The 23,899-nt window shown below is 39.5% G+C and overlaps 1 protein-coding gene across 3 annotated transcripts; it reads left to right on the plus strand.

Annotated features, from left to right (window-relative positions):
• Positions 1-1,742: 1,742 nt before the first annotated feature.
• LOC105227631 (uncharacterized) lies at positions 1,743-22,666 on the plus strand. Of its 3 annotated transcripts, none has more exons than XR_007421194.1 (5): positions 1,743-2,581; positions 2,688-6,199; positions 6,363-6,577; positions 13,104-13,657; positions 17,506-18,669. XR_007421194.1 is itself a non-coding variant. In XM_049446141.1 (5 exons), the coding sequence occupies exons 2-5, from the start codon at positions 6,090-6,092 to the stop codon at positions 22,382-22,384; spliced, it is 744 nt and encodes a 247-aa protein (XP_049302098.1). In that variant the 5' UTR covers positions 1,743-2,581; positions 2,688-6,089. The 3 variants fall into 3 exon arrangements, 2 of the variants coding, with proteins under 2 accessions (XP_049302098.1, XP_049302097.1); XM_049446141.1 differs by lacking the exons at positions 13,104-13,657; positions 17,506-18,669 and adding exons at positions 21,908-22,193; positions 22,252-22,384; XM_049446140.1 differs by lacking the exons at positions 1,743-2,581; positions 2,688-6,199; positions 6,363-6,577; positions 13,104-13,657 and adding exons at positions 13,680-15,086; positions 21,908-22,193; positions 22,252-22,666 and having other exon boundaries at positions 17,506-18,059.
• The last annotated feature ends 1,233 nt before the right edge of the window (positions 22,667-23,899 follow it).

Genomic DNA, 23,899 nt, shown 5'->3' on the forward strand with positions numbered 1-23,899 from the left:
TCAGAGTCTTCAATATTTCTTCCATCAGCGCCGGTTGTTCCATTTCAACTCTTTGTACTTTGTGTGCTGGTTTACTTAGTAGCGAAGCTGTTTCCTGTATGAGGGCGTGCGAAACCGTTTCAGCAAACGTTCTTTTTGGCAATGCATATGTGGCGCGTTTGGTGTCCACATCACGAATTCCATTTATGAAGCTTTGAATTTTTACCCTCTCAATGTAATCCACAGGTGCATCTGCATTTGCCAAATGAGCCAGTCGTTCTATTTCAGTTGCGAACTCTTGCAATAACTCGTTCATTTTCTGACCCCTATTTTGCAGTTCGATCTGGTATATTTTTTTCCGGTGCTCACTACCATATCGTCGTTCTATCGCACGCATCAATGCCTCATAGTTGTCCCGTTCACAGTCTGGAATAGTCTGAAGGATTTCTGCCGCAGGTCCTTTCAATGATACAAACAAGGACGCTACTTTGTCCGCTGCATTCCAGTTATTGGCCATTGCTGTCTTTTCAAACTGAAGTTTGAAAATTTGAAATGGAATACTTCCATCGAATGTGGGTGCCTTCAATCTTGGATTATTTGTTGATGGTGCAGGGCCATGCAGTTGCAGTTCTCGCATCCGATTACTCAATTGAAGAACTTCTGATTTTAAATTTCCTTCGTCATTTTTTAACGTGCATAATTCGTCTTCCAATTTTGAAAATTTCTGTTGCACTTGTGTATTACTTTCTGTAATCTGTTGTACCAAACGCTTTTCTAACTGCGTATTATTTTCAGTCATTTGTTGTGTAAGGCAAGACTTTAACTGTGATGTGTTTTCAGCTATTATTTGCTTAATAGCCACTAACAGCATGTTCGTGTCTACACTTGATGATGTTCGTTGTTCTTCTACTTTTTCTTCTACCTTTGTAGAAGTTTCTGGCCCATCAAATTCGAACTCGTCCACATTAATTCCATCCGCTTCCATTGCTTCACGTAATCGTGCCTGCAGATCCGCCTTTTGCCCGCTTATCGGCAAATTACGCTCCTCCAGTTCCTTTTTTAATTGCTGAATTCTCAATTCTCCGAATTTAACCATCTTGAATTTGGATTATTTGACAATCCCACTTCTGACACCAATTGTTACGAATTTACTCCTTGCTAGTTTTACTTTACTAGGTTCGTATCTCTGGATTGACAAATAAAACTAAAAGCCGTTTAATTCAATTCAACAACTCTTTATTTTACAACTCGTCTACACTATAACAGTTTACTCTTAGCACTGGTTGATTACGTTGGCGCTGCAACGGCTTATATAGCCACGCACTTCTCGCTGATGCCGACGTGTCCTTCTAGAATATTGCGTCTGGAAATTACCAGAACATAATGCTATACGGCGCCAGACGCAAGCAGACAGCCGCGGCGCCAGACTCAGCAATTGTTTAAGTAGACAAGCAGACAATGCGGCGCCAGATGTCTACAACAAGACAAATGCTATTCCATATACCTACAGCTATTGTTCATAATAAGGGATGCATATAGCAATACAAATACAACTTAATACTACTTTTGTAACAGTATATATGTATACTGTGGTTAAATATTGTTATAAAATTTAATATATAATATAATAATATAATATAAAATTAATTGTTGCATAACGTTTCTTTAATAATTCAATAGTGAAATAGGAGCAATGATATTTACATATCCTAGCCATTATTAATATATACAGGGTGCCGCAAGTTAATGACTTCGTCCCATGGCACGTAAACAAAGTTTAAGTATCATTAATAATAACCAAATATGCATTATCAACATGTAAACAAGAAATATCTGGCAGTGGAAGAATCCACTGTGATAACCACAATCGCATTTCAACAATAACAAACAAGTGATAAAAAGATAACAGCATCTCAATAACAACAAACAATTTGCCACCAGCAAATCAGCATTTTACTAGTATAAATAGTTGTAAGATCTTATATTAGATGCAGTTTAACGAATATCAGTAAAGTGTACATACATATTTCGGCGTAGCAATAAAAATTTATTTTTTTCGGGCGGATCACAGATTGCACAGAAGTTTAAATATAAGAGTTAGTTGCGAAAAGCCACTAGTCCCACATAGCATTCGCCGGCTAGGTGGGAGAGCCTCAGATAATATTCAATCCTACATCGAAAAGTTCTCCTGTTGCCACAGCCTGTGCAACGGAGGCACACACAGTGGGAGATACAGGAAGTTATGATTTTTTTTCAAAAAATATGTGTGCCATTTTTATTGGGTTAATCATTCCCATATAATTAATATAAGAATTTTCAAACATCCGTTTGACTATAAAAATATACATCGGTCAATCTTTTTAGTGAAACTCAAAGAGCGTTTTTATTTGATATTAACATCCCCTCCAGACGGAGGTAACAGATTGCGCCAACATATTGAAACATTTCCAGCTGCTCACCAACACTGTTACATTTTCTTTAAGTGCGGGAGAAAGTGTAAGTAAAAAAGAGAAAAACTATCGACATTCAAGCTTATCGAAAGAAGAATTAATAACAGAAACTGGGAAATATGCATTTTTTATTATTTTTGGCGTTTCAACAAGTAAGCTCTTATTTGATAGATATTTTAATTACGAATAATTCTTTTAAATATACCTACAGAAAGAAGTCAAGGTGATCTTTTTTAACTAAAACTTTCTTTATTGCAGCTTAACAAGGTGAGAAAGACTCGTAAATGTGTACATTGCAAAACTTTTACAGGACGTTATGTTTCCTGCTGCTGCTATTCTGCTAACAGAATATCCCACGTATCCATTGAAGGGTTGAGAAAAATAATGTAATTACGTTAATTAAAAATGACTGGACATTGCTGGCCGTAATAACACATGATATCTGTTTAAAGCTAGTGGCATTTAGTACATACATTAGTATAATAATAAAGTTAGACAAAAAATGCTTAATAAAATTATGAATTTTCTTCTTATGTTACAGCTCCTTGGTGTTTATACGTTTAACCAAACCGCTACCATTGTAACTGCATGATGAAAGAGAAACTTTGCTATATCACCTATGGCATCGAGATGTGACAACTGTGCTTGTCACAAATAGCTTTAATATAACGAATTTTACTAACATAATACTGGTATTCAGACCAACTTTGTTAATTCGTTAGTCGTTACTCGGTAGTTTTTTACGTGGGTTTTGTTTTTGTAAAATTAACAGATTATCGTTTTACCGAGTAACGAAGTACCAGACTGGCAAGCATGATAGTTTTTTTGTTACTTGATAACATCACTCAGCTGTTTTGTTTGCGTTGTTGCCTCAAAAGTTAACTTAATTCATTGCGAAAAAAATACGTTTGCTGTCTACTACAAATTATTTTTTGACATATTTTTCAAAAGTAAGTATTTAATATAATTGAATCAGCTGTTTTGAAACGAAATTTACACTCACTACTGATGTGTAGCAAAAAGTTTGTTCACAGTTAAGTGTTTTAACGAAGTATCAACTACCGAACTACCAGATTAACAAGTTCGGTCTGAAGACCCGTAATATTTTTTTCTTTACGACAGTTACCCGATTGTCGTTATAAAGGTTTAGAAAGCTATTCCAACTGCATTTAATTAACATTCAAGGACAAGGCATCGAATTTATCCACATGCGCACGATATGCTTGCACAATTGCAATCATATATCGATATTTGGCGTGTGTGTGGTGTTAAACACTGATCCAGCGATGCCTTGTCCTTCAACGTTTAGGAAATACTGTTGGAATAGCGCCTCAAAACATTTATCACACAACAATCGGGTAACTGTAGTAAAGAAAAAAATATTATTATTTTTCTTCTTTTGTCTAACTTTATTATTATACTGTTGTATCTACTAAGCGCCCCCAACTTTAAATAGATAGATAGATGCAAAAAAGAAAGTTTTAGCTAAAAACATTCGCTTTGATTTCTATATACATATATGTAGGTATATTTAAAATACGAATAATTGTTTGTAATTAAAATATTTATTAAATAAGAGCTTACTTATTCAAAGATAAAGCTTGTTGAAACGCCAAAATTAAGGGTGTATTCTACTCTAGAATTTTGAAAAATTCGATTTTTTTCATATATTTAAAGTTTAGACCCTTAAGATCATATTCTCCAAAGGACTTTTAAAAATTAAAATGGTTTTAAGAGCTACAGTTACTTTAGTGACGCAGTACCTAGCCTGGTTCGGCCGGACTCACTTCTTTAAGCGCGTTTTTCTCGAACCTACTTTTTTGCACACGGTACCGGCATTTTCTCAAGTTCTATACAACTGATTTACTTGAAATTTTGTGTGAGCCTTCTTTATATAATCCTTTATCGTTCCTACCAGCATCGCGTCAAAATTTTTATTTTTAATATTAAAAAAAATCAGGATTTCAAAAAAGCATAAAAAATGGTTTTTTATTTTCAGGCAGTCGCCATTTCTCAAAAAAAGTTTTTTTTCGTGTTCCCTGAGGTAGGGACTAAAACAGCATCCTTTCTGATTAAGAATTTCTTTTGATTTTTTTGTTCAGACCACCAGGAGAGTCAGGATCAATGTCACCAGGATGCGCCATTGATTTTTACACCTGTGTCTCCCCCCTCTAATTATTTTAATTTTTAATATTTTTTTGTAATTTTTTTTCTGTATTCTTAAGATATCAATAAAAACACCGTAAAAAATGGATAGTAAAAATATTTTTTGGTTTTTTTTTTTAAATAAAATTCAAAAAACTGCCCAAAATTTGATTTCTAGACTAGAATTTCCCAGCTTCTGTTATTAATTCTTCTTCTTGAAAAATTGAGAATCTTTTTTTCTCTTTTAACATATTAATATTTCGATAAGCTTGAAAGTCGACAGTTTTTCTCTTTTTTAATTACGTTTTCTCTCATTCAATCGAAAATTGCACAAGATGTAACAGTGTTGGTGAGCAGCTGGGAATGTTTCAATGTGTTTGTGCAATCTATTACCTCCGTCTTGCAGGGTAGTAATGTCAAAAGTTAATCAAATCACAATATACTTTTAGTCATGTATGTAGTGATTTTCGACTTTGCACCTTAACTTTAAATCGTTTATGTTGATTAATATGGATTATTGTCATTTCACAACAATTAAGTGACCATGGTTTCTTAAACATGAGGTGGTTTACCGCTGAAGATGAATGAAATTCTTCCCGATATAATACTATAAATATGAATCGAGTTTACGAGTATATCATATACATACATCTCACTTGACTTCATTAGGCTGCTATTAATATAACTATGGCACAACTGGAATAGAATATAGTAATGAAAGTAAATGATTAAATTAATAAAGTTAATAAACGCCTTTAAACATACCTACGGCTTTGATCCATCAAACCGAGAAAGTTTAAAATGTTCGGTTGCATCCGCTGTTCTTTACTTGTTTTTGGTATTATAAAATTTTAGAAATATTACCGTGAGGAGATCCCACTTTTTTTTGTTTAATTTCAGAGCATAACCTATGTTGGATTCATGAGGCCTCCAGCAAATAGTACGAATTGGAATCCACAGCGAAGAAACTGAAAGAATCTCGTTGGTTATTTGAGCTTAGCGTGTCATGGACCATTAGCAGTAGTAGTAGAGTAGCATAGGAAAACTTTAGTTTATCTCTTACCGGCGAACTCATATCCCTGGAATGACCAATGGGGGAGTGGCTAATCGAATGACACATAAGGAGTCGAATTCTGAGAAACCATTTTTCAGCAGCACATTTTTCAGTAGAACGGTAGACTGTCGTGCGCATTATTGTGCTAGAGAAAGCCATTAGGAACGCGAGGTGGGAACCGTTCTAGTTATAGAATGATCGTTCAAAAATATTTTGCCGGAGGCGGTCATAACAGTTTTAGTTAGATTTAGAGTTGAAGGTTATAAGGCTGGAGAGAACCGATGAACCATATCGGCAAGCGCTGATAATGCTTAACGCGGAGTCCATCGGTTCTCTCAGCAAAATCAAGGGAGCCATCAGCTATGGGTTCGAAATGGTAGTACTGAAGGTACTCCCAACGGATACCAGGGCTGATGGCGCTCTAGCTGCAGATGCAGGGGAGAAGGGAGTAGGCGTTAGCGATGGTCAAGCCACCACGGAAAACGACCCAAACCTCTCGGACGTGGCGAGTACTGGAGGCGGATCGTCGATCGGCGACTCCGTTTTCAGCCTCGAAAAATTCTTTGAGGAGGTGAGGGTCGATCATGACTTAAGCGCTGAACTGGCGCTCCTAGAGGATAGTCTGAAGGATGAGATTCCTCCAGATTAACCTCCATCACGCAAAGGCGACCTCCGCCAATCTACTGCTTCGTCTGGAGCAAGAAACTAACGGCATTTCTTTTACCTGTTTTCAGCAACGCTGACGTAGTTACAGCAAAGCTAGAGTGCGACACCGGTAATATCTGGCTAGTCGCTGCGTATATGCCTCACGACGAAGAGGTGGAGCCGCCTCCCGCATTGCTAAGGAGGACCTTGGATAAAGCGTCCCGGAATGGTGCTGATGTCATCATCGGCTCGGACACCAACTCGCGACTTTCGATCTGGGGGAGCTCGGATACCAACACTAGAGGTGAGTCGCTTTTTGATTTTATAGTTGGCGAAAATCTTTGCATCTGCAATAGGGGAAATTTTCCTACCTTTGTGACCGCAGGCAGGGAGGAGGTTCTCGACCTCACCCTAGCCTCACACAGGATTGCCCCGCTGATCTCGAACTGGAGGGTTCTCGGTGACCACTCCTTTTCTGATCATGGATATATCGGGTTGAGTCTTGACGGAGAAGGTCCTCCTAGGAAATCTTTCAGAAATCCCCGAAACACGGACTGGGAAGGTTACCGCAGAAGACTTCGGCAAACTCTCCCACGCGCACCAGGGGTGGGCGCGCTGGCCACAGCCGACGTGGTGGATGGGTGGGTCGAAGCCTTCAGCTCGGCGTGCAACACTGCACTGGAGAGCTCCTGTCCATTGAAAACACCGAAGGGCAGAAATAAACCTCAATGGTGGGCTTTGGAGCTCTCGGAAATTAGGGCGTCCTGTAGACGCTTATTCAACAAGGCCCGTAGGAGTGGACTACCCGATGATTGGGTTCTGTATAAAACAGGACATTCGATATACAAGTCCGAGCTAAGAAGGGCTAAGATGATTTCGTGGAAGAGTTTCTGCGAAAAAGTGGAGGGCTTTCACGAGTCCTCTAGATTCAGGCGAATTCTCGCGAAAAACCCTGAAGAGACTACAGATGCTCTTTGGTGCTCACTTCCCTAGTAACACGTCCTCTACGGAGGTATCTTTCGGAGCGTTGAATGCTGACCGCACGGCTTTTGTCGACCTTCTAGATGAGCGTCACTTGACTTGGGCAATAAATTCGTTCAAACCGTTCAAGTCCCCGGGACCGGACGGCATCATACCAGCGCAGCTGTAGCAGGCTGTTAAGGTATCATACGGCTGGTTGGCACCGATCTATGCGAACTGCATCAGATTAGGTTACATCCCGGGGGCCTGGAGACGATTCAGGGTTACGTTCATCCCGAAGGCTGGCAGGGACTCCCACGTCACGGCCAAGGATTTCAGGCCCATCAGTCTCTCCTCGTTTTTGTAAAAAACTTTAGAGAGACTGATGGACTGGTATCTAAGGAGGCGCATTCCGAGGGACTATCTATCAGGAGCGCAACATGCGTATCGTAAAGGAAGGTCAGTGGACACTGCCTTGCACACTATCGTGTCGTGGCTTGAGGAAACAATTGAGGGTAATGACTTCGCGGTAGGGACCTTCCTTGATATTGAGGGAGCTTTCAACAATGTCCTGCCAGAGGCAGTCGTAGCTGCACTAGACGGTCTTGAGGTTGAATCGAACTTCAAGCACCTCATTTTCAGTCTCCTGTGCGACAGAGTGGTCGAAACAGAATGGGGTAGCGCGAGCGCGCGGCGAAGTGTAAGCAGGGCAACCCCTCAAGGGGGGGAGGGGGTGGAGGTGTTCTTTCTCCACTTCTATGGGTCCTAGTCGTTAACGACCTTTTTAAAAAGCTAGAGGATCTTGGCTGTCAGGTGATTGCCTATGCAGTCGGTGTAGCACTTATGGTGAAGGGAAAGTTTCTAAGCACCGTGTATGAATTGATGCAGGGATATCTCAGCGTCGTAACAAAATGGGCGGTCGAAAGTGGACTTGCCATCATTCCAAATAAAACAGAAATGGTTTTGTTTAGTAGAAGGTACAAGATTCCGGAGGCGCCGTTACCGCTATTGGGAGGTATCCTCTTGCAACCGGCGGATACAGTGAAGTATTTAGGGCTCATCCTGGATGAGAAGCTTTCATGGAAGCCGAAAATCGAGGAAAGAGCCAAAAAGGCATCGATTGCCTTATGTTGCTGTAGAGGAGCTATTGGCTAGAGGTGGGGCCTCTCACCGAAGGTGGTACTCTGGCTTTATGACACCACAGTCAAGCCCATAATGTTCTATGGAGTCTTCATGTGGTGGAGGGCTTTGCAAAAGACCACACTTGCAAAGAAACTTGAGAGCGTTCAACGAGCTGCGCTCATTAGCATGTGCGGTGCATTAAAGTCCACCCCAACCATCGCACTTAATGCAATCCTGAACATAACGCCGGTGGATATTGCCCGAAGGTGTATGGCCGCAAAGGTGGCTATTAGGCTCAGGGAGTCTGGGTTCCTAAAGGGGCGTGCATCTGAATACTCGGATATCCTCACAAGCTTTGACTGCATTCCGGATCATCTGGATCGTGGAGTCGCCATATCGAACTCCGGTGGCTCCTTCCCTGCACATATACCGACGAGGGAGGTTTGGCAGGGAAAAAGTCGCTGGAGGAGAGGGGCAGTAAGCTTCTTTACGGATGGGTCGAAGCTTAGGGGGACGGTTGGTGGAGGGGTCTACTGTCGGGAGCTCTCCATAAAATCCAGCTTCAGACTTCCCGACTATTGCAGTGTTCGAGGCTGCGGTTGCAGCCATCAAGGTAGCAGCAGATATGCTGCTCAAAAGAGTGTCCACCTTCAGAGAAGTGACCATTCACTCATATAGCAGAACGGCGATACTAGCCTTGAACGCATTCCCAGTGCATTCAAGGTTGGTCGAAGAGTGTCTGGCGTCACTGTCTCTGGCGGCGAGAGCTTTTATTATAAGACTTGTGTAGGTGCCGGGCCACAGCGGAATCGTAGGTAACTGTAAGGCTGATGAGCTGGCAAGGAAAGGCACCCTAGAATCGCTATCGGTAGAATGGGAACGGGTAGGTGCACCTGTATCCTCCTGTTCTCTACTACTGGATAGCTGGGCCTCGCGGCTGCTCGGTCAGGGATGGTCCAGCATTGGTACCTGCGCGGTCGCAAAGGCCTTTAGGCCCAAGATAGATCGCAGAAGATCTAGTGATCTCTTTGCTCTCAGTAAGGCTACCCTCTCATTAATGATGGGGCTCTGACGGGCCACTGCCCTATACATGCTGTAAGACTGCGAATCTTACCGGACGCCGCATGCAGAAGCTGCTTGGAAGAAGATGCAGTAGAAACTAGCCAGCACTTCCTTCTTGACTGCCCTGCTTTCGGGAGGTCAAGACTTTGACACTTGGTGGCACATAGCTTCAGACTACCCGCCGATCTGGCGGGCATAGAAATTAAGCGCTTCTGGAAATTTGTTTTGGATACTAAACGGTTTGCCGATATCTAAGTCCGAACACGAGAGTTCGATTTTCAATGGCTTCACAAACGACTACTTCTATTAGTCTATGTGCGTTCTCTTGATCAGCCATTTCACCTAACCTAACCTAGAGTTGAATCCTTAAGCGTCATTTTGCAAAATCTTACTTTTGATGAAGTGGAGTTGTGGAAAGAGGCTGTATGCTAGCCGCTCTGAGTGGTACCCTATTTGCATGGACACTAAAAAAAACAAACTTTGACGCAAAGGTGACAAAGTGTAGTAAAGAGATGTCAAAACTGACAACGCAGTAATGCCGATACCGTGGAACGCTACGGTGATAAGCATGGTGATCAGATGTCTTAGCAGGGTTGAGGGAGGTTAGAAAGGAAGCCAGGCTGGTGGCTGAAGAATGGAGAGAACCGTGGAATCATATTGGAAAGCGCTGATTTTGCTAAATGCCTAGTCCGCTGGTCATCTCAGCAAAACCAAGGAGCTATAAGCTATGGGTTCAAAAGGATGGTCCTCAGGATACTCCCGAGGGATGCCAAAGCTAATGACGCTCAGGCTTCAGATGCGGCGGATATGACAGGAAGTGGTCGAACGACCATGGAGAATGACCTGAGTCTTTCGGACGTAACGAGTTCTAAGGGACGGCTTGTCTATTGGCGACACCATCTTCAGTCTCGAACAGCTGTTTGAGTGGGTTCGAACCAAGCGTTAACTGAACTAACGCTTCCGGAGGGAGTTTCAATGATGAAATTCCTCCAAGTTAACTTCCAATATGCGAAAGTGGCCTCTGCCAATTTACTGCTCTCTAAAACTAGACAAAGTCGATGTCGTCCTGATCCCGGAACCGTTGCTGAAGAGTAACGGCATCTCCAGACTGAGGACGAATAGTTACAAGCTGCTGGCAAAAAATACATACAGGTGGAACCAGATTCTTTAAGATAGTCCTAAATGAACCAAAGGAATTTCTTTTACCAAATATGAACAACGCTGGTTAATCTGTGCGTACACGCCAGTCCGAACACTAATAACAGAGGTGAGTCGTTATTTGATTTCATTTTAGGGAAAACCTTCATTTTTAATAGTCGAAACTCTCCAACATTTGTGACTGCAGGCAGGAGGAGGTTCTTGACGAACACTCCTTCTCTGATCATAGGTATATAGGGTTAAGTCTGGTCAGAGTTTTTGCGCCTAGAAAGTCCTTTAGAAATCCCAGGAACACAAACTGGAAAATGTCCCGCAAGAGGCTCCGACAAACTCTCCCACGCGAGTAAATGACTTCGTCACAAAGCACGTAAGCAAAGTTTTCACTAAGCTTAATGAATAACAACCAAACATGCATTATCAAGAAATGAATTCTCAACATTTGAATAACAAACATCTGGTAATGGAGCAATCCCCTGCGATAACCACCACCGCATCTAAACAATAACAAACAAGTGATAACGTAGCAGTAAAAATATATTTTTTTAACTCATATCGTTAAAACGATATTAACTGAAGGCTCAAACCGGTCTAACTCTTGACTGTAGCCAAATATCCTCGAACTAGAGGATAATAAAATAAAGATTCCACGGTTTTGAAGAAAAGCATAAACCAATCTCTTAAAAAGTGAGATACTTGTATAACAAGAATGTGCAGTCGCTTAATAAACAAACCAATAAACCAACAAATAGCAGGTAGCCTAAACCGATAAAAAGTGAAATAAGAAATTCCTGGCTTCAAAGACAATCCTTCCGCTGAACTCACGGGATAAACGCCAACAAATTTTTAATTCTATGCGCCCAATGCCACAAGACGACGCAATAGCTCAGGACCTCGCAACAGCACAGTTAGAAATACTTACACTGGCTCCAAATAACACACAATTAAAGGTGAATACACTAGAAGAGCAACAATTCTCTCAGATAGTCACTACGATAGATCATCATGAAGAACTCACACCAAACAAAACAAACGGAAACCTTATAAATTTAAAAACATTTGAAGCCATACCCTCCTTCATTGTAAATTAGATTCAGTACAGATAAATAAGAAAAAGGGCATGTTAATTTATGATTAACACCAAAAAATTTTGTAGCCACCCGAACTATTATTCAGCTTTTACAATTGAACCACCAATTGGAAGAAGGGAAAAAAAGCCGTTTTTGACGAAATAGATTTTTACTCATATCTTTTCAATCGTAAAACTACGCGTCAGGGTGAAAAAAGAAATAAAAAGGTCAAACGCCATTGTAAAACTACCGGCCAAAAAAATGTAAGTTGGAAGAAGGGAATAAATCATGGATTTATTTCTTTCTTCCAACTAACAACCTTTTGTCATACAATTAAAGGTAATTTTAATTTGACATTTTTATTCACTTAAACCGTTAGTAATAACTGAATTTGATTGGCTGGTTAGCCGGCTGCTTAGATCAAGTTTTTAGCGATGCCTGAGGAGGGCAAAATAGGAACAACACACTATAAGGTTTTTTTTTTACCCTCGTATCAATCAATCGTTTTGATAAAATATATCAATACTTTCCGGTGCGAGGACATTCCTTTTTGCAATGTGATCGTCATTTTGGAACAGCCAAGAGACTTATTAGAAGAAAAGATAGAATATACGTCCCAGCTCAGTACAAAAACTTGATTTCAGAAGCTAAAAGCAAGGGATTTTTGGTTGAAGCCATTAATAAAGAGAACATATTGAATTTTAAAACAACATGGCAGCCGTTCTAGAAGAAAACCTGCAAGTCAATAGATAAAAGTACATCTTTTAAAATATCAAAATATTAACATTTTGAGTACAATAGTGGTAATAAAGGTTACTTAACCTGTTCCAAATTCATTGACGGATTTGTAAAGACATCTTTTTTGCTCCGAAAATCAAGAACTACTCCTAAAATACCTGGCGAAAAAGCATACCGATCAAAACTACCTATAAACGAAAAAAAGATTAATGATGTGCGAAAAATCATACCATACATTCCTGAAGAGTATAAGACGTTTTATGATTTGGTTTTGACTTGTCCCACAACCACATTGGATGTTGCTGATATAGATGAGGATTAATACAATATCTTTTCTATGTTATTAGTATAATAAATGCTAATATTCTTTAATATTTGTGTCTTTATTTTCATAAATTGGAAAAAGAGAATAATTCTAAGAATTTCAAACTACCCTAACTTTTGTTTTTCTTTACATAAAATATTTTTTTTTACAGCATATTATCGGCAACAATGTTTACTTTCATTTTAAGATATCATGGGTATTTGATCTATACGTTGAGAGTAAATCAGGTTTTTCTAATTATCTCGGTTCGAATTTTTTGTAATTATTCCCTTCTTCCAATTGGTGGTTCAATTATACACTCAAAAAATATTAGGGATGTAGCAAATATTCTAATTAACCACAACACAACAGGCTTGACTACACATAAGCTAATCAACTACCATTGTATGTGCTTCTAGACGATATGAAGAAGATTACACATGGAAGACGCACACTATCAGAATATCACAGCAAAATCGGCAAAGGACTGAATCTCGCACTCTCAAAGATAGAGATGTCAGGAGAACAAGGTCTTGCATCCATGTTAGAATATGTAAACCAAGAAACTGGGCTCAACAGCAGGTATACAACGGCACATTATATAGTCATCACCCGACAATGGGAACATGTAGTTATGACAGAAGGAGATATCACCCAAATGTGCAGGGACAATACAACAACCAACTACGCCAAGAACCAATGGAGGTAGGTTACCCTCGTCAACACGTACGACGAACACAATACAACAATCAATCCCGCTCAGAGAAGATCAACAAGCAGCAAAACGCGGAAAAATTCCTTCTTCAAAAAATTACAACAGCTACAAGGTACAACGAGATACGAAGATCTACAATCACTCGCCCACAGAAGGAAGGAATAAGGAAGTGCTTTGTTAGGAGAATAAAAGGATTACCGTGTCTCCAAAGGCGGTGTCAAACGACAGTTATATCTGTTAATATTTTAATTGATACAGGTGCGACAAATAATTATATTAGTTCTAAGTGTAAAATAGGAGAATATAAGTTATTTTTAATCTTCTTGTTATTACTCCTTTGGGATAGCGACGGTGTTGTCGACTATCCAGAGTTAAGTTATTCTTGAAGATGGCTCAGTAAGGCTACCCTCTCATTAATGATGGGGCTCTGACGGGCCACTGCCCTATACATGCTGTAAGACTGCGAATCTTACCGGACGCCGCATGCAGAAGCTGCTTGGAAGAAGATGCAGTAGAAACTAGCCAGCACTTCCTTCTTGACTGCCCTGCTTTTGGGAGGTCAAGACTTTGACACTTGGTGGCACATAGCTTCAGACTACCCGCCGATCTGGCGGGCATAGAAATTAAGCGCTTCTGGAAATTTGTTTTGGATACTAAACGGTTTGCCGATATCTAAGTCCGAACACGAGAGTTCGATTTTCAATGGCTTCACAAACGACTACTTCTATTAGTCTATGTGCGTTCTCTTGATCAGCCATTTCACCTAACCTAACCTAGAGTTGAATCCTTAAGCGTCATTTTGCAAAATCTTACTTTTGATGAAGTGGAGTTGTGGAAAGAGGCTGTATGCTAGCCGCTCTGAGTGGTACCCTATTTGCATGGACACTAAAAAAAACAAACTTTGACGCAAAGGTGCCAAGTGTAGTAAAGAGATGTCAAAACTGACAACGCAGTAATGCCGATACCGTGGAACGCTACGGTGATAAGCATGGTGATCAGATGTCTTAGCAGGGTTGAGGGAGGTTAGAAAGGAAGCCAGGCTGGTGGCTGAAGAATGGAGAGAACCGTGGAATCATATTGGAAAGCGCTGATTTTGCTAAATGCCTAGTCCGCTGGTCATCTCAGCAAAACCAAGGAGCTATAAGCTATGGGTTCAAAAGGATGGTCCTCAGGATACTCCCGAGGGATGCCAAAGCTAATGACGCTCAGGCTTCAGATGCGGCGGATATGACAGGAAGTGGTCGAACGACCATGGAGAATGACCTGAGTCTTTCGGACGTAACGAGTTCTAAGGGACGGCTTGTCTATTGGCGACACCATCTTCAGTCTCGAACAGCTGTTTGAGTGGGTTCGAACCAAGCGTTAACTGAACTAACGCTTCCGGAGGGAGTTTCAATGATGAAATTCCTCCAAGTTAACTTCCAATATGCGAAAGTGGCCTCTGCCAATTTACTGCTCTCTAAAACTAGACAAAGTCGATGTCGTCCTGATCCCGGAACCGTTGCTGAAGAGTAACGGCATCTCCAGACTGAGGACGAATAGTTACAAGCTGCTGGCAAAAAATACATACAGGTGGAACCAGATTCTTTAAGATAGTCCTAAATGAACCAAAGGAATTTCTTTTACCAAATATGAACAACGCTGGTTAATCTGTGCGTACACGCCAGTCCGAACACTAATAACAGAGGTGAGTCGTTATTTGATTTCATTTTAGGGAAAACCTTCATTTTTAATAGTCGAAACTCTCCAACATTTGTGACTGCAGGCAGGAGGAGGTTCTTGACGAACACTCCTTCTCTGATCATAGGTATATAGGGTTAAGTCTGGTCAGAGTTTTTGCGCCTAGAAAGTCCTTTAGAAATCCCAGGAACACAAACTGGAAAATGTCCCGCAAGAGGCTCCGACAAACTCTCCCACGCGAGTAAATGACTTCGTCACAAAGCACGTAAGCAAAGTTTTCACTAAGCTTAATGAATAACAACCAAACATGCATTATCAAGAAATGAATTCTCAACATTTGAATAACAAACATCTGGTAATGGAGCAATCCCCTGCGATAACCACCACCGCATCTAAACAATAACAAACAAGTGATAACGTAGCAGTAAAAATATATTTTTTTAACTCATATCGTTAAAACGATATTAACTGAAGGCTCAAACCGGTCTAACTCTTGACTGTAGCCAAATATCCTCGAACTAGAGGATAATAAAATAAAGATTCCACGGTTTTGAAGAAAAGCATAAACCAATCTCTTAAAAAGTGAGATACTTGTATAACAAGAATGTGCAGTCGCTTAATAAACAAACCAATAAACCAACAAATAGCAGGTAGCCTAAACCGATAAAAAGTGAAATAAGAAATTCCTGGCTTCAAAGACAATCCTTCCGCTGAACTCACGGGATAAACGCCAACAAATTTTTAATTCTATGCGCCCAATGCCACAAGACGACGCAATAGCTCAGGACCTCGCAACAGCACAGTTAGAAATACTTACACTGGCTCCAAATAACACACAATTAAAGGTGAATACACTAGAAGAGCAACAATTCTCTCAGATAGTCACTACGATAGATCATCATGAAGAACTCACACCAAACAAAACAAACGGAAACCTTATAAATTTAAAAACATTTGAAGCCATACCCTCCTTCATTGTAAATTAGATTCAGTACAGATAAATAAGAAAAAGGGCATGTTAATTTATGATTAACACCAAAAAATTTTGTAGCCACCCGAACTATTATTCAGCTTTTACAATTGAACCACCAATTGGAAGAAGGGAAAAAAAGCCGTTTTTGACGAAATAGATTTTTACTCATATCTTTTCAATCGTAAAACTACGCGTCAGGGTGAAAAAAGAAATAAAAAGGTCAAACGCCATTGTAAAACTACCGGCCAAAAAAATGTAAGTTGGAAGAAGGGAATAAATCATGGATTTATTTCTTTCTTCCAACTAACAACCTTTTGTCATACAATTAAAGGTAATTTTAATTTGACATTTTTATTCACTTAAACCGTTAGTAATAACTGAATTTGATTGGCTGGTTAGCCGGCTGCTTAGATCAAGTTTTTAGCGATGCCTGAGGAGGGCAAAATAGGAACAACACACTATAAGGTTTTTTTTTTACCCTCGTATCAATCAATCGTTTTGATAAAATATATCAATACTTTCCGGTGCGAGGACATTCCTTTTTGCAATGTGATCGTCATTTTGGAACAGCCAAGAGACTTATTAGAAGAAAAGATAGAATATACGTCCCAGCTCAGTACAAAAACTTGATTTCAGAAGCTAAAAGCAAGGGATTTTTGGTTGAAGCCATTAATAAAGAGAACATATTGAATTTTAAAACAACATGGCAGCCGTTCTAGAAGAAAACCTGCAAGTCAATAGATAAAAGTACATCTTTTAAAATATCAAAATATTAACATTTTGAGTACAATAGTGGTAATAAAGGTTACTTAACCTGTTCCAAATTCATTGACGGATTTGTAAAGACATCTTTTTTGCTCCGAAAATCAAGAACTACTCCTAAAATACCTGGCGAAAAAGCATACCGATCAAAACTACCTATAAACGAAAAAAAGATTAATGATGTGCGAAAAATCATACCATACATTCCTGAAGAGTATAAGACGTTTTATGATTTGGTTTTGACTTGTCCCACAACCACATTGGATGTTGCTGATATAGATGAGGATTAATACAATATCTTTTCTATGTTATTAGTATAATAAATGCTAATATTCTTTAATATTTGTGTCTTTATTTTCATAAATTGGAAAAAGAGAATAATTCTAAGAATTTCAAACTACCCTAACTTTTGTTTTTCTTTACATAAAATATTTTTTTTTACAGCATATTATCGGCAACAATGTTTACTTTCATTTTAAGATATCATGGGTATTTGATCTATACGTTGAGAGTAAATCAGGTTTTTCTAATTATCTCGGTTCGAATTTTTTGTAATTATTCCCTTCTTCCAATTGGTGGTTCAATTATACACTCAAAAAATATTAGGGATGTAGCAAATATTCTAATTAACCACAACACAACAGGCTTGACTACACATAAGCTAATCAACTACCATTGTATGTGCTTCTAGACGATATGAAGAAGATTACACATGGAAGACGCACACTATCAGAATATCACAGCAAAATCGGCAAAGGACTGAATCTCGCACTCTCAAAGATAGAGATGTCAGGAGAACAAGGTCTTGCATCCATGTTAGAATATGTAAACCAAGAAACTGGGCTCAACAGCAGGTATACAACGGCACATTATATAGTCATCACCCGACAATGGGAACATGTAGTTATGACAGAAGGAGATATCACCCAAATGTGCAGGGACAATACAACAACCAACTACGCCAAGAACCAATGGAGGTAGGTTACCCTCGTCAACACGTACGACGAACACAATACAACAATCAATCCCGCTCAGAGAAGATCAACAAGCAGCAAAACGCGGAAAAATTCCTTCTTCAAAAAATTACAACAGCTACAAGGTACAACGAGATACGAAGATCTACAATCACTCGCCCACAGAAGGAAGGAATAAGGAAGTGCTTTGTTAGGAGAATAAAAGGATTACCGTGTCTCCAAAGGCGGTGTCAAACGACAGTTATATCTGTTAATATTTTAATTGATACAGGTGCGACAAATAATTATATTAGTTCTAAGTGTAAAATAGGAGAATATAAGTTATTTTTAATCTTCTTGTTATTACTCCTTTGGGATAGCGACGGTGTTGTCGACTATCCAGAGTTAAGTTATTCTTGAAGATGGCTCAGTAAGGCTACCCTCTCATTAATGATGGGGCTCTGACGGGCCACTGCCCTATACATGCTGTAAGACTGCGAATCTTACCGGACGCCGCATGCAGAAGCTGCTTGGAAGAAGATGCAGTAGAAACTAGCCAGCACTTCCTTCTTGACTGCCCTGCTTTTGGGAGGTCAAGACTTTGACACTTGGTGGCACATAGCTTCAGACTACCCGCCGATCTGGCGGGCATAGAAATTAAGCGCTTCTGGAAATTTGTTTTGGATACTAAACGGTTTGCCGATATCTAAGTCCGAACACGGGAGTTCGATTTTCAATGGCTTCACAAACGACTACTTCTATTAGTCTATGTGCGTTCTCTTGATCAGCCATTTCACCTAACCTAACCTAGAGTTGAATCCTTAAGCGTCATTTTGCAAAATCTTACTTTTGATGAAGTGGAGTTGTGGAAAGAGGCTGTATGCTAGCCGCTCTGAGTGGTACCCTATTTGCATGGACACTAAAAAAACAAACTTTGACGCAAAGGTGACAAAGTGTAGTAAAGAGATGTCAAAACTGACAACGCAGTAATGCCGATACCGTGGAACGCTACGGTGATAAGCATGGTGATCAGATGTCTTAGCAGGGTTGAGGGAGGTTAGAAAGGAAGCCAGGCTGGTGGCTGAAGAATGGAGAGAACCGTGGAATCATATTGGAAAGCGCTGATTTTGCTAAATGCCTAGTCCGCTGGTCATCTCAGCAAAACCAAGGAGCTATAAGCTATGGGTTTAAAAGGATGGTCCTCAGGATACTCCCGAGGGATGCCAAAGCTAATGACGCTCAGGCTTCAGATGCGGCGGATATGACAGGAAGTGGTCGAACGACCATGGAGAATGACCTGAGTCTTTCGGACGTAACGAGTTCTAAGGGACGGCTTGTCTATTGTCGACACCATCTTCAGTCTCGAACAGCTGTTTGAGTGGGTTCGAACCAAGCGTTAACTGAACTAACGCTTCCGGAGGGAGTTTCAATGATGAAATTCCTCCAAGTTAACTTCCAATATGCGAAAGTGGCCTCTGCCAATTTACTGCTCTCTAAAACTAGACAAAGTCGATGTCGTCCTGATCCCGGAACCGTTGCTGAAGAGTAACGGCATCTCCAGACTGAGGACGAATAGTTACAAGCTGCTGGCAAAAAATACATACAGGTGGAACCAGATTCTTTAAGATAGTCCTAAATGAACCAAAGGAATTTCTTTTACCAAATATGAACAACGCTGGTTAATCTGTGCGTACACGCCAGTCCGAACACTAATAACAGAGGTGAGTCGTTATTTGATTTCATTTTAGGGAAAACCTTCATTTTTAATAGTCGAAACTCTCCAACATTTGTGACTGCAGGCAGGAGGAGGTTCTTGACGAACACTCCTTCTCTGATCATAGGTATATAGGGTTAAGTCTGGTCAGAGTTTTTGCGCCTAGAAAGTCCTTTAGAAATCCCAGGAACACAAACTGGAAAATGTCCCGCAAGAGGCTCCGACAAACTCTCCCACGCGAGTAAATGACTTCGTCACAAAGCACGTAAGCAAAGTTTTCACTAAGCTTAATGAATAACAACCAAACATGCATTATCAAGAAATGAATTCTCAACATTTGAATAACAAACATCTGGTAATGGAGCAATCCCCTGCGATAACCACCACCGCATCTAAACAATAACAAACAAGTGATAACGTAGCAGTAAAAATATATTTTTTTAACTCATATCGTTAAAACGATATTAACTGAAGGCTCAAACCGGTCTAACTCTTGACTGTAGCCAAATATCCTCGAACTAGAGGATAATAAAATAAAGATTCCACGGTTTTGAAGAAAAGCATAAACCAATCTCTTAAAAAGTGAGATACTTGTATAACAAGAATGTGCAGTCGCTTAATAAACAAACCAATAAACCAACAAATAGCAGGTAGCCTAAACCGATAAAAAGTGAAATAAGAAATTCCTGGCTTCAAAGACAATCCTTCCGCTGAACTCACGGGATAAACGCCAACAAATTTTTAATTCTATGCGCCCAATGCCACAAGACGACGCAATAGCTCAGGACCTCGCAACAGCACAGTTAGAAATACTTACACTGGCTCCAAATAACACACAATTAAAGGTGAATACACTAGAAGAGCAACAATTCTCTCAGATAGTCACTACGATAGATCATCATGAAGAACTCACACCAAACAAAACAAACGGAAACCTTATAAATTTAAAAACATTTGAAGCCATACCCTCCTTCATTGTAAATTAGATTCAGTACAGATAAATAAGAAAAAGGGCATGTTAATTTATGATTAACACCAAAAAATTTTGTAGCCACCCGAACTATTATTCAGCTTTTACAATTGAACCACCAATTGGAAGAAGGGAATAAAAGCCGTTTTTGACGAAATAGATTTTTACTCATATCTTTTCAATCGTAAAACTACGCGTCAGGGTGAAAAAAGAAATAAAAAGGTCAAACGCCATTGTAAAACTACCGGCCAAAAAAATGTAAGTTGGAAGAAGGGAATAAATCATGGATTTATTTCTTTCTTCCAACTAACAACCTTTTGTCATACAATTAAAGGTAATTTTAATTTGACATTTTTATTCACTTAAACCGTTAGTAATAACTGAATTTGATTGGCTGGTTAGCCGGCTGCTTAGATCAAGTTTTTAGCGATGCCTGAGGAGGGCAAAATAGGAACAACACACTATAAGGTTTTTTTTTTACCCTCGTATCAATCAATCGTTTTGATAAAATATATCAATACTTTCCGGTGCGAGGACATTCCTTTTTGCAATGTGATCGTCATTTTGGAACAGCCAAGAGACTTATTAGAAGAAAAGATAGAATATACGTCCCAGCTCAGTACAAAAACTTGATTTCAGAAGCTAAAAGCAAGGGATTTTTGGTTGAAGCCATTAATAAAGAGAACATATTGAATTTTAAAACAACATGGCAGCCGTTCTAGAAGAAAACCTGCAAGTCAATAGATAAAAGTACATCTTTTAAAATATCAAAATATTAACATTTTGAGTACAATAGTGGTAATAAAGGTTACTTAACCTGTTCCAAATTCATTGACGGATTTGTAAAGACATCTTTTTTGCTCCGAAAATCAAGAACTACTCCTAAAATACCTGGCGAAAAAGCATACCGATCAAAACTACCTATAAACGAAAAAAAGATTAATGATGTGCGAAAAATCATACCATACATTCCTGAAGAGTATAAGACGTTTTATGATTTGGTTTTGACTTGTCCCACAACCACATTGGATGTTGCTGATATAGATGAGGATTAATACAATATCTTTTCTATGTTATTAGTATAATAAATGCTAATATTCTTTAATATTTGTGTCTTTATTTTCATAAATTGGAAAAAGAGAATAATTCTAAGAATTTCAAACTACCCTAACTTTTGTTTTTCTTTACATAAAATATTTTTTTTTACAGCATATTATCGGCAACAATGTTTACTTTCATTTTAAGATATCATGGGTATTTGATCTATACGTTGAGAGTAAATCAGGTTTTTCTAATTATCTCGGTTCGAATTTTTTGTAATTATTCCCTTCTTCCAATTGGTGGTTCAATTATACACTCAAAAAATATTAGGGATGTAGCAAATATTCTAATTAACCACAACACAACAGGCTTGACTACACATAAGCTAATCAACTACCATTGTATGTGCTTCTAGACGATATGAAGAAGATTACACATGGAAGACGCACACTATCAGAATATCACAGCAAAATCGGCAAAGGACTGAATCTCGCACTCTCAAAGATAGAGATGTCAGGAGAACAAGGTCTTGCATCCATGTTAGAATATGTAAACCAAGAAACTGGGCTCAACAGCAGGTATACAACGGCACATTATATAGTCATCACCCGACAATGGGAACATGTAGTTATGACAGAAGGAGATATCACCCAAATGTGCAGGGACAATACAACAACCAACTACGCCAAGAACCAATGGAGGTAGGTTACCCTCGTCAACACGTACGACGAACACAATACAACAATCAATCCCGCTCAGAGAAGATCAACAAGCAGCAAAACGCGGAAAAATTCCTTCTTCAAAAAATTACAACAGCTACAAGGTACAACGAGATACGAAGATCTACAATCACTCGCCCACAGAAGGAAGGAATAAGGAAGTGCTTTGTTAGGAGAATAAAAGGATTACCGTGTCTCCAAAGGCGGTGTCAAACGACAGTTATATCTGTTAATATTTTAATTGATACAGGTGCGACAAATAATTATATTAGTTCTAAGTGTAAAATAGGAGAATATAAGTTATTTTTAATCTTCTTGTTATTACTCCTTTGGGATAGCGACGGTGTTGTCGACTATCCAGAGTTAAGTTATTCTTGAAGATGATATTCACACTAGTTATTTCTGATCTTCTTGTTATTACTCCTTTAGGATAGCGACGGTGTTGTCGACTATCCAGAGTTAAGTTATTTTTGAGAAAAATACTAACACGTTGAGTTTCGTACTAAAACTGATTTATTTCATTATTTGCAAGCTTATTGCTAACCTCCTATCTTTGCCGTCGCTGCTGCCGTTTGCTCGACGTTATTGCTTGCATAGGCACTTCCCACGCTCATGTATCGAACTGATCGAATTACTACAGCTAACCCAGCATGTTGTTTTGTTTACATAATTTGGTCGCGCATGAAGTGACCGATGCAGACTGCTTGCCTTGCAATTTTTGGCAGCATGAGCGCTTCAGTGCGTTAACTATTGTTAACTACTCCCTCCTTCAAAACATGGTCGTCCTCGGCCATACCCAACCTTTCCATCACTTGACGCACTGCCTTAGAAGTTTCTCTTCGCCGCCTACGTTTTAGTAAGATGATTGATGCAGCAAGCATTACGGCGATCGTGGCACAAATTATTGCGGCTATCAGTGGTGCAGCAATCGTTCGTATGCGTAATTCAGCGATGTGCCGCAAGTTTACTTCACTTAGCTTGTGAAGAAATGGTAGGCTTAGTAGGGTATGATGGGAGGTTATGTTGATCCGTGCGGAGGCAGACTGTTGTGGGAGTCTCTTCGGGTATCCATTGAGAGTAACGTATTTGGTGCCATTGATAAAAGCGGTGCGTTCGAATGTAACAAGATAAGTGCCATTAATAAATATTTCAGGGCCATTATCTATGCTAGCCTTAACTATTGCATCGTTTATCAAAACTATACCATCGTCGACGACGACAATGGGGGATAAGTCGCTGGGCTTGGTGGCACAGTGCGCTACTGCGCCAGAGTGTAGGCTTTGTGCGCAAGTTTCAGTTTCGGCTTCTTTACAGAACGTTACCATTGGTGCATCAATACAAGATATAACAGCGGTAATGTTGCCTCCGCAGTCAGCTATAATGTTGTCCGGTAAATGCGATATACGGCCAGCATGCGATACGGGAAAAATAGTAATCTTCTTACATAATAACTTAGGTCTAGGAAAACCGATAATAAAGGTTACAATTTCTTTGCTTGCTAAAACCTTAACTCTAGCTATGCTAAACAATTGGGTTATTGTAACTCCTGTGAAACTCTCCTTCATAACCGCCTCCAAGTCATCTGCGTCAATAATAGCAGGGTTTATTACATTAAATTTAGCCAGTGTGATTGCAATTATTAAATTTTGAATCTCTAGTGTTAAAATTCTCTTTCTAGCCAACAGCGT

This window comes from Bactrocera dorsalis, chromosome 1 (genome assembly GCF_023373825.1).
Source record: "Bactrocera dorsalis isolate Fly_Bdor chromosome 1, ASM2337382v1, whole genome shotgun sequence".
NCBI lineage: Eukaryota > Metazoa > Arthropoda > Insecta > Diptera > Tephritidae > Bactrocera > Bactrocera dorsalis.

Coding starts and splice junctions, on each gene's coding strand:
- LOC105227631 (XM_049446140.1), top strand. CDS start 17,705: ATGGGAACATGTAGTTATGACAGAAGGAGATATCACCCAAATGTGCAG. Junction 18,060..21,907: donor TAATATTTTAATTGATACAG/GTGCGACAAATA, acceptor ATGTGCTTCTAG/ACGATATGAAGAAGATTACA. Junction 22,194..22,251: donor TACGCCAAGAACCAATGGAG/GTAGGTTACCCT, acceptor AATCCCGCTCAG/AGAAGATCAACAAGCAGCAA.